At 42.0% G+C, this 18,545-nt stretch overlaps 1 protein-coding gene across 9 annotated transcripts in view; it reads right to left on the bottom strand.

Moving 5' to 3' along the window:
- The window catches only part of FARP1 (FERM, ARH/RhoGEF and pleckstrin domain protein 1), a 193,779-nt gene that overhangs the window by 26,362 nt on the left and 148,872 nt on the right, over nt 1–18,545 (bottom strand). For 7 of the 9 annotated variants that reach the window (XM_068677410.1, XM_068677412.1, XM_068677413.1 and 4 more), the window contains exons 14-16: nt 5,898–6,088; nt 3,995–4,084; nt 1,664–1,797 (exon numbers count right to left, since the gene is read on the bottom strand). In XM_068677410.1, coding sequence (XP_068533511.1) covers nt 1,664–1,797; nt 3,995–4,084; nt 5,898–6,088 — 415 coding nt within the window. The remainder of the gene's footprint in view (nt 1–1,663; nt 1,798–3,994; nt 4,085–5,897; nt 6,089–18,545) is intronic. The other 2 variants (XM_068677389.1, XM_068677367.1) reach the window with 1 other exon arrangement.

Below are 18,545 nucleotides of genomic sequence, written 5' to 3'. Positions count from 1 at the left end.
ATGGGCAATCTGACTTGGTACCAATCTCTTTTCCACATTACTCTTTATAAAAGAGTGTTTTTCATCAAGCCCTTCTACAGGGAGCTGAATTCAAGTTAGGCACAGTCATTTCTAGCAGCTGTTTCCAAAAGCTGAGGTTTGTTCTCTACTCTCTCTGCTCTCTAATCCCAGTAGCCTAGGGTTAGGCTGTTATTGCAGCATAATGCAATTTTGAAAAACATCACATCTGAGCAGGAAGTTGGCATCCACCTGTAATAACAGCAGCAACCAGAAGGGTATGGAGGGAATCTATTTCAACATGTGCCCTAGGAATCAGCACCCGTGAAGCTCACTAGATCAGACTGGTCTGCTAGTGAGCAGAACTTGGTCCTTTACAAACTATAAATCGTCCTTTTCTCACCACTTCACCCTTCACCCTCACCCTGACTGCTGTTAATCCTACACCATGGGCAGAGAAACAATCACTATTCACAACATTTCAAGGAGGCTTCTTGAAGTACCTGCCATAAATATTCCTTACTGACAAGCAATTAACACCAGCAAGTAAGAATCCTGACTCAATTAAAACAGTAGCAGCTCAACGAAGAAAAGGAGATGCAGGCAGGGTTGCTGTGCAGCACATGCCTTGGAAGTAAGCTTACATAAAACATCAACCACAAAGTCCTGGACAAGGATGTCAGCTCTGAGAGGCAGTTTCCAAGCCCACTAATTCTGGAACTGTGCAGGGTGGGTTTGGAAAGCACCCGTCTGCAGCGTGCTGTGTTCTCATTCAGGCACCTAGATCATCACAGTACAAGAGCTAAACTCACATGCTTTAAGGTTATGTTTTGCTTTTGTTTTGATTCATTGGTTGCACAGGTATTAAGCTGATTAGCACCCATCAGGTCTGCCTGCAAGAACGCCCATTCACTGCTTTCACACCACTTTTCCATGGTCACTTTTATAACCGAGAAGGAAAAGCCGGGTTCTCAGGACTGATAACCCACCATAAAATGCCTACACAGAGCATGACAATCCAGTGCAGACAGGTGTAATCAGAGCAAGGACAGGGCTTCTGCGTGCTGCCTCTGCTCAGACATCACTGGTTAAATGCACCGAGTCTTGCCACAGCAGTTACTCAGTTCACAGCTATTTCACAAAAATGCCATGTTTTACTGCCACTATTAAGCTAAGATAGAAACATTTTAGGGTCAATATCCTTTTCTAATACTCCGTCAATTTGTAGAAGGTGCTGTGCACCCTGAGTGTGTCATATATAGGCAGCTGGTCTCTGAAATTCCTCCCATCCTACCTCTATTTGACAGAAACAGGATTTGGTCCTTTACCTCCTCCTCTTTATTACTCATAAGCCTTGCTGGCAGCATGTTTTTTCAGAAGAGCAGCCATACAGAAGCACTGACATTTGGCAAAAGAAGGCTTCATTCGGTGTTACAATCTCATTTACGTGTGTCTGTACCTGACTGAGATATCTGAACAATAGAGTTTGTCAAGTAAACACGAACAAAGCATGATTCAATATCTGAAGTCTGTTGATAAATGACATCTGTGGCTTTCACAAATGAATCACAACAATCAAATCACAAAGAGTTAGCAAAAAGGGAGTGCAAAAATGTTAGACTGCATGAAAAACAAAAACAAAAACAAAAACAAAAACCAATCTTACCACAGAGCAAGTCTCTGCTCAATTTCCTTGAGAAAACCAGTGTGAAATTTGTGCAAAGGTTCGAAGTTGGAGAAAATGAGATTTTTCAGTGTTTCGGGCATGCAATCCTCTTTACTCACGGCACTCTGAAACCACTACAAACAAAAAGAGAAGGAAAATTACCAAGTGGGTGGAATGCAGCAGGTATGACCATTTGCTGTCTTTAAGCCCCTGACCCAGAATGGAGCTGGTTAGTTGGCACTAGCAAAATAACTCAGGCTACCCAATGCTCCTGCATGCTCTGGTGCTCGTATCAGTGGTCAGGCCCTGAGCAGGTGAAAAAAGAACTCCCTTCCCTTTGGCCATCACTCACCAAACCTCAAAAATTCCCTTCAAGCCCAAACTGGATTTACAAACATTGTAGGTGCAAGGGTTATTTTCTCGAGAGAATACTTGAAAATGTTCCAGCAAGACCGCAAAACATGCTCTGCATTTTCTTTCGCTGAGTCCTGTCTGAAACCCCTTTGACAGGAGCTGGTACAGTAAACACTTGTGGCCACCCTGCTGCTCGCAGATAGAGAAACCAAGCCTTTTGCCAAGTGAGCAAGGAGGACAGCCCATCGCACTCCCAAGATAAGACACGAGGAGCAGGAAACAGGAGGGTCAGCACCAGACACTGTTACGAGTGCAACAGGCTCCTGATCAGTTTTGCTCCACATTCTCTTTATTTTATTTGCACTGGGAGACATCAGGGTGATGTACAACCAGAGGACTATGGGGCTTGCCAAGGTGGCAGACTATTCTCTTCAACGTGGTAAGAGCACTCCCTCCTTGCAGCCCCAAGGGGTTCCAGCTACCTGTGGTTGACTTCCAGCAGGCCCTAGAAGGCTGTTGGGACCATAGATAGGTACAGCAGGCTTGACACTGCATCAGCTGGTGTTGTCCCACACCTAGGATCATCCCAAGCCTACCTCTCCCACACTCTATTTCTGCACGGAGCAGAAGGTCGAAGAACTGCAGAGCTACCAATGCTCATACTTGACGCATGAAACTCTCTTTTTTAAGGACACTGGCTCCTTGTTCACTCCCAGTGGCCTCCAGTGCCAGAGATCTCTGGGGCACAGCTGATGGGTCTGATCATCAGCTTAGTTTTAGGCCTCTCTTCAAATTTGCCTGCTACAAGGATAAAGGGCTGGGTGGGAAGTGGGGTTAGGCCTAAGGCAGAAACTGGCAGGGAGCTGGGAAGAGCTGAAACTTTCTGCTTCGGAAACTACTGGGTGAAACGAACGCTGAAAACACCACATGTGTTGTTAGGGCTGCAGCAATGATCTCTGTCCCACACAGCCTGGCCTCTTCCCTCATCAGCCTGGCATCTCCAGGAAGCCAGGAGCAGTAGGCAGTGAAGCCACAGCTATCTCCCAGCCTCCAACAACCACGCTGCTCCAGCCTACGCTGGTTATGGCTAAACTGGTGTCAGACCAACTTCATCTGCCAAGTGGGCTTCTGGAACAGAAGGGAAGCTGGGGAGAAACTATCTCCCTGGTTCCCTGCTGCTACCACCTCTTCTCTGCAGCATATCCTCCTTACCACAACGCTCCATGCAGGAGGTGGCAACGCACCCTCAATGCAAAACCTCACAGAGGTTCACACGCTCTGCAATTAAATATCTGGGAGGTCTGGAACTGGCAGGACTGCTGACATACCATCAGAGGTTTTGGATCCAGTGGATCCTTTTCATGGATGATTATTATTTAAGGCCACATCTCGCACACGTTGTTCTTGGAAGTTAAACAAAACTGTCGTGTGTGCAAAGCAGGCACATAATTTGTTTTGGGGATTTTACCAATTGCACGTTCATCAGATGCTACAAAACAATGAGTTATTGAACAGACAGTTTTACTTTCTGAAAAGTCAGAATCATTCATGGAGGTGCAGTAGGTGCTCTGCAATACATCATGCTAAATGGAGGGCATTTAAGCCAGGAGAAAACATGACTATGCCTCCCTAGGGAGCTACTTCAGTTTTAAGAGAAATCATTGAAAACCCACAGGCATTTTTAGTAATTGCGACCACAAAGTATGAGAGCAAGAAAGAATAACTGAACTGTGTTCCAAGTTCCTCAACCTGAAAGGGTTTCACAGTGCATGTTCCTAACCACAGCACAAATCTCTAGTTTCTGCTTTTTTTCTGTTACTTCCTCCCTAGGGTTGTACTCCTGTGCCCAGCAGAGAATACCTACAGTGCAGCACATAAAAGTAGCGTGGAACGGCGGAGATGTTAAATGGAGCAGATGAAATCGTGCTGCTGACTAGAGCTTCACATGTTTCATGAGTAATGCTAAAGTAAACATACCGATGTGATGACTTCAAGGTCCTTCAGGTATGTTCGTTCTGTGGTCGCTACTTCTTTAGCAATGAAGTAAGCTTTCTCAGTTGGGAATCTCTGCAAATTGCAAACACATTAGGTTTTCGTCTGCTTTTATGGAGCTGCTTTCTGTAGGAAAAAAAAAGAACTGCAGACAACAATCACCAAGAGAGTTACAAACTAGTGACCCTTGCTTGTGGTTACTGTGACTCATGCTCGAATGTTCATAAGCCCTGAAGCCCTGAAAACAATTCTGCCTTGCCAACAGAAGAGAACAAACACTTTCAATGGGTTCCTGAGAGATTTCTTTCTGCCAAGGGGACTTCTTTAGCTTTGGGGTGCTGATGTTCTTTTCAGTTTATTCCACACCTCTGGAGCAGGACATATTCAGGAGTTCAGAAAGAAATTGTTCATAAGCTAGGCAACTATTTGAATCAAATTTGGCAAATCCTACAAAAATTAGTGTCTGATTATTACCGGTTTCATTGGCAGGGTAAGAATCCGCAGCAAAATACAAAAAATGAAATCTGGAAGATTTTCCCCATCCAGACAGACAGCCTAACAGTGGAAGAAATGAAGGATTTTAGGGTTTACTACAGATTTTAAATTCCAGAAAACAAACAAAAAAAAGCAATCCAAACCCTCCTGAGCTATCCAAGAGGCAAAAGTGGTTTTGAAGAGCTAAAGGATCCCAACTGGTCTTGCTCTGTGCTGCTTAGGAAGTAAAAAGGAAGAGCAAAACATCCACAAATCTTTTGCTCTTATGTTTCTTCCCTGAAGATCAACCATGTAGCAGATGCACCAGAAAGGGATGTGCGGAGAGATTGTGTGGGCATCTCTCAGTGTACAATCCCATGGGAACCATCAGCAACTGGTATAAGCTAGAACAGTCACTGGCTGCTGTAACTTCGACTGACACAGAGAATTATGAGTCTATTAACAGTTTCTTGGCTTTTCTTCTCAAATTTCTCTCTCGCATGTTTTCCTTATACGTGCTGCCACTTTCCACCAAAGCCAGCTGAGTTCCTACCTCCTTCCTCCTGAGATGCTCTCAGCACAGGAAAAAAAGCAGGCAACAGAAGCACAAGATCCCCCTCTCGCCCTGCAGTAGAGGCAGACGAGCCAGCAGACACCCAGAGCACCCTGGCTCAGACAGAAACCCTTCTGTCTCTGATGACAGTTTTGGATGTGATGCTCCCTTATGGCTTTGCTGCAGTGATGGGGCTGAGCCAAGCACTCCCAGCTGAGCACTGCAGGCTGTGGTTCAAAGAGAGCATTTTCCACTCCGACTGCTCCCAGTGGTGCTCCCAGCAGGGACAGACTGCAGAGCCTGGGTTGTATACTCCTACACAGGCTCATCTTTTCTCTCTGTCACCTGGAAATTCTCTCTCCAATAATACAATGGAGTTGACTGTTTTGTTACAACAAACTACTAAATGCTTCTCCTTAAAAACCATGTCAGGTTTATAAGGAACCCTGTCAAAACAAGCTCAGAATTAAGGTTGCTGCTCAAAGGACTGGTCCAGATTCATCCCACCTTAGGGCCATGGAGCTACCTACATTCTCTATACTGCTTAAAGAGGAGTTAATTCCCCAATTCCTGCACCTCTGTGCAGGAGGATGAATCCAGGCCACTGAGCCCTCAGCTACAGATGCTCTGTGGTTCTGGCCAGACCCACTCCAAGCCAGGAGTCTGGCCTCAGGAGCACATGGATGTTCTTGGAAGCACTCTGACTGACCACAGTGGACACCAAGTGACCCAACTCAAGTAATTTGTGTGAATCTATGATGAGAAAGCTGCAAGGGGTGTAGATATTTGTCGCTTTGACAAATAGCGGTAGTCACAACACAGCAAAGAGAAGACAGCCAAGGCCAACTGCCTCTGCCTTACCTTTCTTCGGACCTCTTCCTCTTCCTCAGTCCTGATGCACGACGGGTCATTTAGTAAAGGGCTGATCAAGGGAGATGACTGCTTGGCATCAGGGCTCAGGTTTGGAGATAATGACATATTCACCACTGATGGTCCTCCTTGGGAATTGATGGAAAGCTCTGAAAGATGAGGGCTGCCAGTCAGAGAACCTGCTAAAAAAACGGTAAAAGAAATCAGTTAGGACAGGCTCTCCCTGTAAAGTACCAAAAAGTTACAACCCCAAGCTGCAGCCTGTGAAATTACACTACAAGATGCAGCCATCAGGGTCCTCAAACTAGTCCAAACAGACTTGGAAGTCAGAGGAGCTGCATCCACTTGCATTAACCAAGGGACTGGAGTGTTCTCTTAGCTGATGAAGCTGGCTGAAATTAGCATCTCTTTAAGGAAGGGGTCAGGGCATACGTGACTAAACTGGAAGATTTACAGCTAAGTGTTAAATTAATACAATTTTTTTTTTTTTCACCAATGTCATCCACTCTATTAAAGATTATAAATACAGCGAGGGAGTCACCCTAGGAGTGCCATTCTTTCTAGCAAAGTGAAACCTCAAAGACTCGAATCAGTACTTCAGAGGGAACTACAGGACAAAAGTTAGAAGAAATTTATCTAGTGGAAGTCTAGAGAAAAAGAAACAACGACTTTCTACAGCAGTGTTGTGCTAAGTAACACCAGGCAAATCTAACACGAAGGGAGGAAACTACTGGTTCCCCAATTGCTACACACAACACAAGTATGCATATTATACCTTGTAGGTCTTTCCATGCTCCTCTGATTGTTTGGGATGGAAATGCTCGCATTACATTTACACAAGAAAAGCAATATTTTTAATGCACAAAGCACGACAACTTTAGATTAGCACAGATAAAAAGTCCCATTGAATTTTGGATGAAAAATATTAAAGAATTAGACAGTTAGTTACACTTCCATGGATTCATATACACTGCATTAAATATTACTGAAATTTGCATTTTGTCTTTTTGGGAGGCAGCCAGACTGCTGACTGCACAAAGGAGAGAGTTTGCCAAAAAATGCCCACTGTCCCCTCCTCCAAACCTCCATAAATCTAAATTTGTTTTGGAAGATGGATCTTTCATGTGGAAGAACATTTACAGTCTGTATGCTTTTGGCATCATACCTTAATATCCAACAAAAAAAAAAACAAACGTGTGACAAGGTCTTGATTACCAGAGCTAATAGGCTGTCTAGGATTAAAGGTAAAACATGTATCACCATGGTCAAATACATTGTACTGTCATGGGTTTATATCCTCCCTAGATTATGATAGGTAAGTGTTTCTGCTACTACAACACAGCTGAGACACTCCAGTAAACAGAGGCACCAATAAATATAATTAGGCCAGTAGTTAAACCTATTTATTTTCTGGAAGAGCTTAGATTTATTGCTAGAACATGAATGTTTTCCAGTTCCAAACCAGTTCATGTTTATATTTCATTCCTTTGAAAAGAGAAATAAAAAAACAGCACAGTTATCAGTTTACGTAATCACGACAGTTATGTAGCCTATTATAAATCAAAGTTCTGGATTAATACAGCTATCAAGAAAGGATTTACCAACAGTTTCGCACTAAATCAGTGTTCAGTGAAATCTGAGAGAATGCCACAGCTTGTTACACAAATGTCAATTTTATTGACACTAGCACACAACTGTATACAGTGTTTTCAAAAGAAATGGAATTCATCAGTGAGAAATAGTGAAACAGATTAATAGCAAGGTTGTAAGGTTAAAAGTTCTGCACTCTACATTACAAAAGACATAAGAAAAGTGATACCAGCTCAAACGTGGAAACAAAGAAATTCTGGCACTATGCCTGTCATACGACAGCAAATAAATGATTTGCACCTCTGTGAGAAGTTCACAGGCATTGTATGCTAGAAGTTAAATAGCACCTATCTGTGATAGATAGATATAGATAAATCAACATACCTACCTACCTAGTTATGATCCTAGATCTAACCTTGTATGTACTGGAATTTGTATCAGTACAACTTCAGGTTTTCGAGCTATAAAATATCAAATGGACAATGAATTAAAAAAGACTTCCTAATCCACACTTGGAAGACATGAATTGGGAGAAGTATTATAAAAATATCCAGAAAAACTGTGCCTGGTGGCTCACGGCGTTGTGTTTGCACCCACTGATTACAGACTTGCACGCCAATACATCACTGCCATTTGCAGAGCTATTTCACAGCGAGTTGAAATGCTACATTTTATTTTTTGGTATTAACGTGCACATGAGCAGTGACCAAATCTAAACACCACCAACTACAAGCAAGAGGCTAGACCCTCATCTACCAGTATGCTGAACAACTCAAAATTAAAGATGGGTATAAGATAGTGGCTTTACTGCATAAGGGCCTCAAAATGCCGATAGATTAGCACATCCTGGGGCCTAACTGCAACCAGCACAGCCATAAAGACCACCACACTGAGTGTTGTTCAGGTAAAAGCGGGAAGCCAACTTGCTCTGCTGTAAGAAAGTCAATAAATCACGAAGGAATGAAAACTGAAGGTCTTCACTCCACCATCAGGACATGTGTCGTGCTGATGGGTCAAGGCAATGATGTCAGGTGACTTTCTCTTTTTCATGGAGGTGAGGACCAAATAACCTACATTAACCAAGTGGGTTTTTCTTACTGTCTCCTCTGACCTCCCGCCACAAGAGTATGTTCATATAGGCTCTACTCATCAGCTACATACTGCAGAATATAAACAGAAGAAGGAAGACAATCTTATTTACAAGCTACTGAAATTCCTCACGTTTTACCCCAAAGAATTCCTTATTATTAGCAAATTATCAGCCTAGCAGCTGTCAGACACCAAGTGGTATTGCATAGTGCATTGGAGGCTTAAAAGGTTTGCAGCTGCGAACATAGAACTGTCTTTGCTTTACTTCAAGTAATTTTTTTCAGATTCAGACTTGAACTGAGGGGGTCATCTGCTAGATATAATGGAGCTAGCCCTATACACCCAAACCACAAGAGGGGTACAAAAGGATGTTTATCTAAGGATGGCTTGAGCATAAAAAAAAAAATCTGCAGAACAAGAATGGCATTTCACAAGGTCACAGAGCACGAAACTATGGGTTACTGTCCTCGTTTTGGAAGTGTCTCAGATCAGCCCCCAGCAACATACCGGTTTCATGTGCTAAGCAAAATGAATTCAGTGGTTAAAATCAAATGCTTGTTGCAGCTTGGTGGTGGGAATACATGGGAGCACTGGCAAGCTGCAGGTGCCCAGCAGGAGAGGGACAGGTTGGGCTGGCCATGATCTACCCCACCAGCAGTATCTGCTTTGCTCTAGGCTCCCACCAAACCCAAATGTTAAGCCACAGGGACTGGTGCTGAGTTTAGTGCCTGCAGACACCTGGGCTGGCTGAGCTTTAAAATATGCCCAGTACAGGCTGGGGGCAACGTCCATATTCATTACTTTTCACCTGATGAAGAGAGTCCCTCCCAGAGGTCGATGCAAATCATAGGGGTGCTGAACTGTGTGCTGCCTCTTTCTTTGTTGACTGCATAGACAGCATAATATGACCTGAAATCCCTAGTCAGAGGCTTTAACCTAACAAAGCAGGGCTATTCTCGTTGTGAGGACTATAAATGGGGTCCGATATATCCTGAAGATACTCGCTCCTCATTTATTCCCTTTTTCCTGAAACTTCTGAGTAACAAACTCATGCCATTTAGTGCTCTGCATCCACTTCAGATGAAACAATTCCCATCCCTCCACGCCGTGTTTCAGCAGCAAGGAAGAGAACAGTAATGTGAAGCTATGTTCCTCCTCTGTGGAGTACCAAGAAATGAAAATTACCCAATTATGGAAACATCAACCATTACTGAAAGTGACTGAAATTCTGCTGGAAAGCTTCATGTACAGCTACAGTCCTCATTCAAACTTATCTGTTAAGGGTTATATTCTCCTCAAGGTTTATAAGTTCATTGTTAGAAATTAAAATATATTAAGAGCCAGCAAAGTGCCTTTCTCAGTACCTGGGATGTCGCAGGGCTCCTGGCTTATTCTCTCAGACTTGCTCCGCAGTTACTTAAGCCAGGGGATGTTTTGCCAAGTACTGCAGGCTTTTGACATCCAGATCCCATTTACTCTGCTTTAAGGGCAGCTGAGTGTTCTTGAAACTCCGGTCTGCTAGCTGAAACCCCAAACTGCTGCCCCTCGTCCTTGCATTACTGAGCATACTGATATGAAGGCTCTTCAATATGAAACTATCAGCCTGAGCTGCTGCTGCTTTAGCCACTGTAAATCTAGCTTCATTTTCCATCCTCACAGTGGTTGCATACCTCTAACTTCTACCTAAAAGTTTTGGCCAGAGAAAGACACGATCCAAAATGGCATGGGGGAGGAGAGCTCCAGATGAAGTAGCAGGAGTTTTCCTGTGTATTTTGCTGCTGACTAGAGTACCTCAGAGACTGGAGAAGAGTTTAAGGAGGGTGTCCATCTGTTCTCTTCCCTGCTGTGAACCAGGCACGGCCACACTGCTGAGCTAACAGAAGCAGGGGATGGGGATTCTCCTCTGCTCTCTTTCAGTGCAAGAATAACCCCACACTGACTTCCACAAAGACTGGAGGGGGACCAGTTGATCAAGCTGCCATCCTCTTCCCCATTAAAGAGAAAAAGCTGGAGTGCTGGATACAGTTTGTTAGGAATGAGTATCTTGAGGAGTTATAAATAATCAGAAATTCATGTACAAACATCCCTGAATACATTACTAAAGAATATGGGGAAGAATGGGAAGGAAACACATCTCAGAAGCAGATGTGATTTCTCAAATAAGCAAGAACTCTGCCTGGCATGAAGGCGAACAAGGCAGGGAGAAAGGTTTGGTCTGAATCCACACCTTCAAAATGTGTGCCCATGGCAAGAGTGGCACTGAGAGATTTGGGAGAATGGTGTACCTTCTCAATGAACCAATTTCCTCAGATTTAGGACACAGCATTTGCCAGCAAATGGACAGAACAATTAAACCAGTGACAGTTTTACAGCAAAATACCAGTTAGAATGAGTAAAAGCCTTCAATACAGGTAAAAGTAAATTAAAAAAATAAAAAAAATTAATTCCATGCATACACAGTTAAATGGCTTGACATGCTTATATTCTCATTAAGCTTGGTGTAGGTTTAGTAGCCAGCAACCTCTCCAGTTGGTAAAGGTACATGCTTTATTGGTATACTGCAGTATTAGACAGTGGTGAGTGTGAAATCAGACAGTAGCTGCTGGTAGCTTACATCGGGGCATGCTCGAGTCTTTAGGACAAAGAATAAAATTTGCAGCCTGGGAAGGAAATGGGGTGAGCGGGCATCAGACTTTTGTCTGGCCTTGATCTTTCCAGACAGAAATAGAGCGACCTCTAGAAGGGTTCCCTACTGAACCCAGGGTTAGGGTTAATTTATTTTTGTTTGTCTTTACATCAGCGTGACATGGTGCTAGAGCAGAACTGAAAACATTGTGGGTACGTGCAGCCCCTATGGAAGCTCATGCCAGAGATACTGTCCATTTCCACAAGACATCTTCCCAAGACTGCAGTGATCCTGCTTACAGGCTACGGGGGGCGGACTCGGTCCCTGCTGGGTGCAGCCTTCATTAGGAAATGAAGGGCAATGCAGTCGTGCTCAATGGAGCTGAAATGCCCTGGAAAAGAGACCTTTTTCCCCCCTCCCTCTGCTCTTCTGCTCCTCAATGTGCTGTGGTTTCTTAGCTCGTAACCCACAGCCTGGGGGTGGAGGGGTTGTTTCCTCCAGATCTGGGGTGAGGAGAGCTCTATGAGACAGGATCACTGTAATAAGAGGAATTAGGTACTCCCAATACAAATAGGTATTTCTGCAGTAAAAAAGGACATCGAGACAGCGCTCCAAACAATGCAAGGAACAGAAGATACACCATGCTTTGAGGATAAAGACAGAACATTGAAAAGGCTTTTTCTCCCAGAGAGGTACATGCTGACAAAACAGTGCATACAATGAAACAAAAAATGTTTCTCTTTGAACGGCATTAAACAAATGACAAAAATGAGAATGAAGTCCCCAGCATTTTGGATTTTGAAAAAATTAATTTGGACTACTGAGACTTGCCAAAAAAATCTATGCATGTGCACACACAGAAATCAAGAAAGGGCCGGATAGGTGAAACACAGCCAAGCTTATGGACTTTTGTTAGTGGGTTCAGGTGAGTTTCTTAGCAGGAAAGGGGAAAAATAAGGAATTCAGCTACTCAGAGGTTTCAAGTGCCTCACAGAAAAGCAACAGGCATGAGCACTAACGTCCACTGAGCTAAACAGAAACCTACCTCTGATCTTGCTGTAAACCATCAAAGGCAACAGGACAACTGTTTTCTTCTCAAAACAAGATTTGCAACATCTTAAAGAAAGCTTCTAATCTAGTTTTAACAAGCTGGAAAGCTCTTGAATCAGAAAGCATTCATTTTCCTTCAACCTCCCATGTTCAGTCGGTGACAGCTGTATCATTACTGGCTTTAGAGCTAATTTTTATCAGTAGGATCTGTGGATTTTTATGGTTCTCAGGGGCCAAAACTGTACAAAAAAATCTTCCATAAAATTACACCTTAAAACTCTAATAATTCCATAGCAAACTAAATATTTACCATCATGTCATGCAAATTTATGATCCTAAGGTCTTTACCTCCTTTACTGTAATAACAACAACATTATTTACACTCCTACTTGTGGAAAACACGCCTGTGAATACTCAGCTCAGCCAGGCACACAGGCTTTCCAAATTTCCTAACGTTTAAAAGAAAGTGCTCACTGCATTTTATAAGAAACAGGAAACAAGCATCTTGCTTATCCTACATTTGTGGACCACAGAAGTAGAACAGAATACAAAATACTCTAAGGAACTGCTACATGCCACCCAAATTCAGCTTCTTATTCAAATTATGCCTTTGATTTTTAAGCAAAGTTTCATACTTTAAAATATCAACGGCAAAGCACAGCCTGACTGTAGGGAAGAACACAGAAGATGGTTTTGTTCAGGATCCACATGTTGCACAAGAGCTGTTTCCCTTATAAATAAGTAAATACCATGCACACCCTTGTCTAGGCATAACTCAGCAACTTGACAGATTACTGAAATAGAATAAGAAAGACTGTGTTCATTTTAATTTCCTGGAATTTATGTTTCCTTCCTTTCCAGAACCTGACAGCACTGGCAAGAATTTTCCCTAGTACAGCTTGACTGAAGCAAGTCAGCTGCCACCCACATTTGAGAAAACTTAACTCAACGGTGTCATCTTTGGGACCTCCAGATGGTAACACCGTGCATGAGCCACTTGCAGTCAGAAACCCCCAAATCATCATCATCAAGCAGGAGACACCAACAAGCAGTTGGTATTTGACAAACGGAGTGGTCTCCTACCACTCATCTTTGACAGCAGCTACCAAAGGAAAGGGGTATTCATTAAGAATTGTTCCCAAATATTCAAGTTCTCTCTTATGCTTAGGGTCTTTCTTATCTGGTAGGGAGAACAGGAGTGACCCCCTAAATGGAGAGGAAAGAGAAGAGCTAAAAAGCACAGAAGCTGCCATAAGAAACTACATCATTCAGAGAGATGTATGTTATTGGATAACTAAAGGGGGATTTGGCTTCCTCCACCTTATACATGCCTGAACACAGAATCTCCTTCCTTCACACTCACTGCCCCTTCCAGCTGGTGAACAAGGCCTACAAGGTCTTTGGTCTACATCCTCATCCACAAAGGTAAGCGACACCCAGCTGCAACTACTTCACGCGCGTGTGGAAGTTGGGAAGAACTCGGATTGTTAATTTGCTCCTCGACATTAGACGTTAGATTGCTGCAATTAAAATTTCATTCTAAAGTCACCTCTGACAGCAGTCTAATGCCTCATTATGACAAATGAGACTAGTTAAACAAACATGGCATTTGACACGATTTATAGGCCAGACATCCTTGCTTGTGTTGAAGAACTGTTCCAGAAATAGCCACGCTTCATGCTAATTGCATATAAATCATACTGATGAGATCTGAATCACTGGTTTTCAATACTCAAAATCAGGTCTCTTCCGTCCCTTCAACCACCTGACACAATTCCCACTCTCTGAGCAGGACCTTAAGAAACTACTGGGGCTTTAAACTCTGGGAAAGACTGGAAAACATGGTATTCCAAAGGGAACTGTAAATAAACGAGGCTAGACATTTTCAGTGCATGTAAAATATTCCCTATTCTTCTCCTTCCCTTTGTCTTCTCATCCCTGAAATCCCCCGGAAGAAATTCCTAGTTGAGTACGGAGGCTCTGCATGTTGGTGTGTTTATCACGGGGCAGAAGACGACAGAATTTGAAACATCTCTGCTTCTAAGTGAAGAAAAGAAGGAGCCATAAACAGGTTTTAGATCTGTCTACCCCATTTTCCAGTTGGCTTTCTCCGGTCTCCACCAAGTAATTGCATGTACAGATAGAGAGGCCAGACAGGAACTTCTGGCATGAAAGCAACTGCTTCAGAAGGAATACAGCTGCTTCAGCTCATAAAAGCTGCTCCACAAACATCTGTGCAAACAGAAACCAGTCACACAAATATTCAGGGGGAGAAAACGGGTCCTGAAGCAGTCTGGTCTAATGATATGAGCCCCGTTTAGGGAACTCATTCACAAAAGATTATTTTTTCACCCTTCACTGGGTTCTAATGATTATGTTCAGCATTGCCGAGGCTGCTGGAGAAAATCCTGTCTAATTTTGCCTGCCCTTTAGACTTAACCTGGTAGATTGATTTCATATTTCAAATTAGCAACATGCGACTCCTTCATTATGACCATTCATCTACTTTATAGCTGATCTCAGCTCCATATAACTCATGTAATGTACATGCAAATACAGCAAACTTAAAAATGTTCAGTTACGCAGCATTTTTCATAGATGGAAAATTCTCTTACAGCATTTCTTTGATGCAATTTGCATTTAGCATGCACTGCGATGGTTAATGGGATGGTACTTGTTAGGCAGGCCTATGAGGGATGGGTGATTTGAGACAATGCTAGTACCAGGCATAAATCATCCTCAGAGAACACTCTTCTCTCTCATGCATATGGAATATTTTCACTATGGGAATGTAGACTTAAACCCAAAACAGTACAGTTTGGGCTACTCAGATATCATTCAAAACTGTATCTGCAATATCCCAGGCAGAGCCATCAGTTTGCCACTGTTACATTTTCCGGGATCTAAACAAATTTGTTTCTAGATTTTATATCCCAGGTCACTGAGGTAAGCCAGATCCCAGAAAGGCAGATATGAAAAGGTACTCCAGGAGTTCCCAAGAGGACACAGGATGTTTGAGCTGCTGGTGGGGTGCAGATAACCTACAACTGTCTGACGTGATTTTTCTCATTCATTCTAGCAGAAGGCTGAATGTCGTCAAGTACTTGGAAGAGCAAGTAAAGAATCAGGGTGCCATGTATCCACAGTCTAAATTGCTAGCTACATCTGCATGTTATTTTGGGACGACCCCCTGTGCTGCTTTCGCAACTGGACTCCATATTCATCCAAATACGTGGACATAGTTAGTTCAGCAGTCCTGGACTGGCTAACCAAAGGCTCCCTCCACATCCTTTGGGAGGACAGGGGATGGGTAGCTTGGGACTACTCATTCAGAGTAGATGCAGTTCCTAGATCTTGCTGATTCAGCTCCCTCATTTGTAGCAACTGCCTAAGGATATCTGGACACTTAGGAGTGTGGGATTTAAAAGTTAATTCTTTTGAATAAGAAATTTACAATGGTTAATCAACAGTACCAACAGCAGCACTCCAGAATCTACTGGAATTGATGGAAGAATTAAATCGTTTGCTTGGCCTACAAATACCTCTTCTAGAATTGAGACACAGGTGTGCTGAGACCACTGCCACTGACCAGGGTATGCATATTTACCAATGCCTGCAAGGATTAACCTGAACTGATAGGCTCCTCTTCTGATGTGTCTTTTGTGAACTAGAACAAGAGTTCCCCCATCTCATCTGCAGTCTTGCCCCAAAGGCTTCTGTTCTTTACTCTAAGGTCCTTCTGCCTTTGTCCCACAGAAACAAACTCCCAGATGTATTCTGAGGAACCTGATCCTATGTGAAAATGTCAATTTGAAACTTTTCTCTTGCTTACCATTCTTGGCAACCACCCAAGATAGGAACCACATGTCTGGGAGAAGAATTTGGCCCACAGACTGTTTTTAATTAAATGCTTGTCTAATGATATTAAACTGAACTTCAGTGACATAAGAATGCTGCAAAATGTTTAATCCTAAATTAAATTATTTCCTATGTAATTTACAAACTTTATTCCTTCAAACTGGAAAAATTCCACGTGTCAAAATGACAAACCCTTAAACATCGAAAATTGAAAAAATGCCAGATGACAGTAAATAGTTGCAGAAAAATCCTCATGATTCATTTTTGAGGATAGTATTGAAAAGGAAAAAATAAAAAAACTGTTGAGATACTTTATCACCAACTAAGCTATCTCTAGCTACTAGCAGATTTAAATTTACAAAAATTACAAATCCATTACCTTTGTAGGCATGTGAGAGAAGAAAAGCAGGCCAGAAAACAGTATTCGAAAGGACGCAAAAAAGTAAACATCACTTATAAAATTTGATATTCACTTAAATCCAAACATTATGAAATCTATTCACTTTTCAGTGAAGTAAGTACTAGAAACAAGATTGCAAATCCTTTTGTTGAAAACCCATTGCTTGAGCTCTAACTTCACTGGCTAACAAAGCAATTAATGCATGTGTCCAGATTGCTATTACTTTACTGTATAATACAGCTGCTGGTTCTTTTGCTGTACATGCAGCAAAAAAATCAACAGGAGACTCATGCACATGCTCCCCATGCTCACACTATCTGTTAATGAAGGCTTCAGCTATCTACATATCTCCTTAAATATTGCAAAGTTCAAGGCAATTATTTTACAGCTATCCTAAATCCCAAACACCTTCTTTTAGAATAATATACAAGCAAGCTTTCCCGTAATTATCAGTCTCCCTGTTTCTAGAGTCATGCTTTTAACTACAGGAATAAAGAACCGTGTTCCTTGTCACCAAAATATCACTGTCTAAAGAGATGTTTTAAAACAATTCCTGGTCCAAAATGAGGTATCTAATCTTTAAAAACGACCATACTAAAGTAGATGAGCAGATTAAAAGTTACATTTACACAGATATATTTTACTGCAAAAAAGTAAAGCAAGACAAGCCTAAACTACTGTAGGTATCTTTTTAAATATCCTTCACTCAGATTCAACTCTATTAAAATGTGCATAGACCAAGGCATTACAAAAATTAAAAAGACTTTGTATTTTATTATTTTCTTAAAAATGATCTCGAAAATGTTGTACTGTCTAGATTTACAAAGTCCTGCAACTTGTTCATCAGTACTTATGTGGGTGGGTCCACCACTGCTGCATTCACGTACAGCATGACGTGGATTGCTGCAAGTGACCTGCAGTTCTGTAAGCGCTGTTCATCACCTAACACGCTCAACTTTAATTCCCTTCCCCCACAAGAACAATATATGAAAGTTAAAAGTAAGGCCAGTGTTAAAGAGCACATCTTGCCTCCCAGCTCTAATAACTGCAGGATACTTTCCATACAGGAGACCTTTCCTTTGCTTTTTTTCTTTTAATTAACTCAGAGAAACTAGAATCTGATTTTTTTTTTTTAGAATACAGCCTTAATTCTCAGTACTTTTAGCTTGTGAAAAGAAGTTTACTTAGAATTATCCCCCCTGTCTTTTTGCACATGTGCCAAAACCTTGCCACTCTATGTACACTAGTGAAAACAATCAGCCTGGACCACAGCTAGGCCCATCATTCTTTGTGTCAGGGAATGAAAAATTTATGAGGTGGCACTATTAAAAAGAATAGCCTATGACAGATTAATTGGATCCTGTACAGATTGTACAGATAAAGACTTTTCATGATCAAAGCAAAAAAAAAAATTAATTAAAAAAAAAAATCAAACAGCCACCATCTCCAACCACCCCACCAAAAATCACCCACAACAGAACTTTGATGTCTCTGTGAATAATACCACTGAAAGAATGAGGGGAAAAAAGACAAACCAACTCTCCTTCAATTAATCTTTATCCCACACTGATAAAGGTTAGAAAGGATTGCCTTGCAAATAATACTCATACCACTCATAATTAGAGCTGTTGTAATCTATATTTTTTTCTACTTGAATTTTATCTTTCATCTTGTTCTCCTTCTTGTTTAAGGAGGAGTTTGGACTTTCAAAATCTCCATCACCAAATCAGACTGTGAAAATAGCAATTTGTTTTTTATTCACTGAATAAAGAGCCAATAGAGTCATTGTTCCTGCACAGATGACTAATTTGTATCCTCAACTCATCAGTCGAGATTATAAAATGGGTTATGAAGATGAGTAGACTAAACAAACACATTCTTGTTATGAAAAGATTTGCCACCATTTTCCAAGATTTCAACAATCCTTGGTCTTGAATGCCAAGCTGCCTGCATTTGGCTGTAAGTTTATTTTTTTTTCCCCTAACTCTACTGAGGCACTCGTAATTAGCTCTCCTTATACAGGAGA

This window comes from Anas acuta, chromosome 1 (genome assembly GCF_963932015.1).
Source record: "Anas acuta chromosome 1, bAnaAcu1.1, whole genome shotgun sequence".
In the NCBI taxonomy this organism is placed as follows: domain Eukaryota; kingdom Metazoa; phylum Chordata; class Aves; order Anseriformes; family Anatidae; genus Anas; species Anas acuta.
This window is presented reverse-complemented; position numbering and strand designations above follow the sequence as displayed.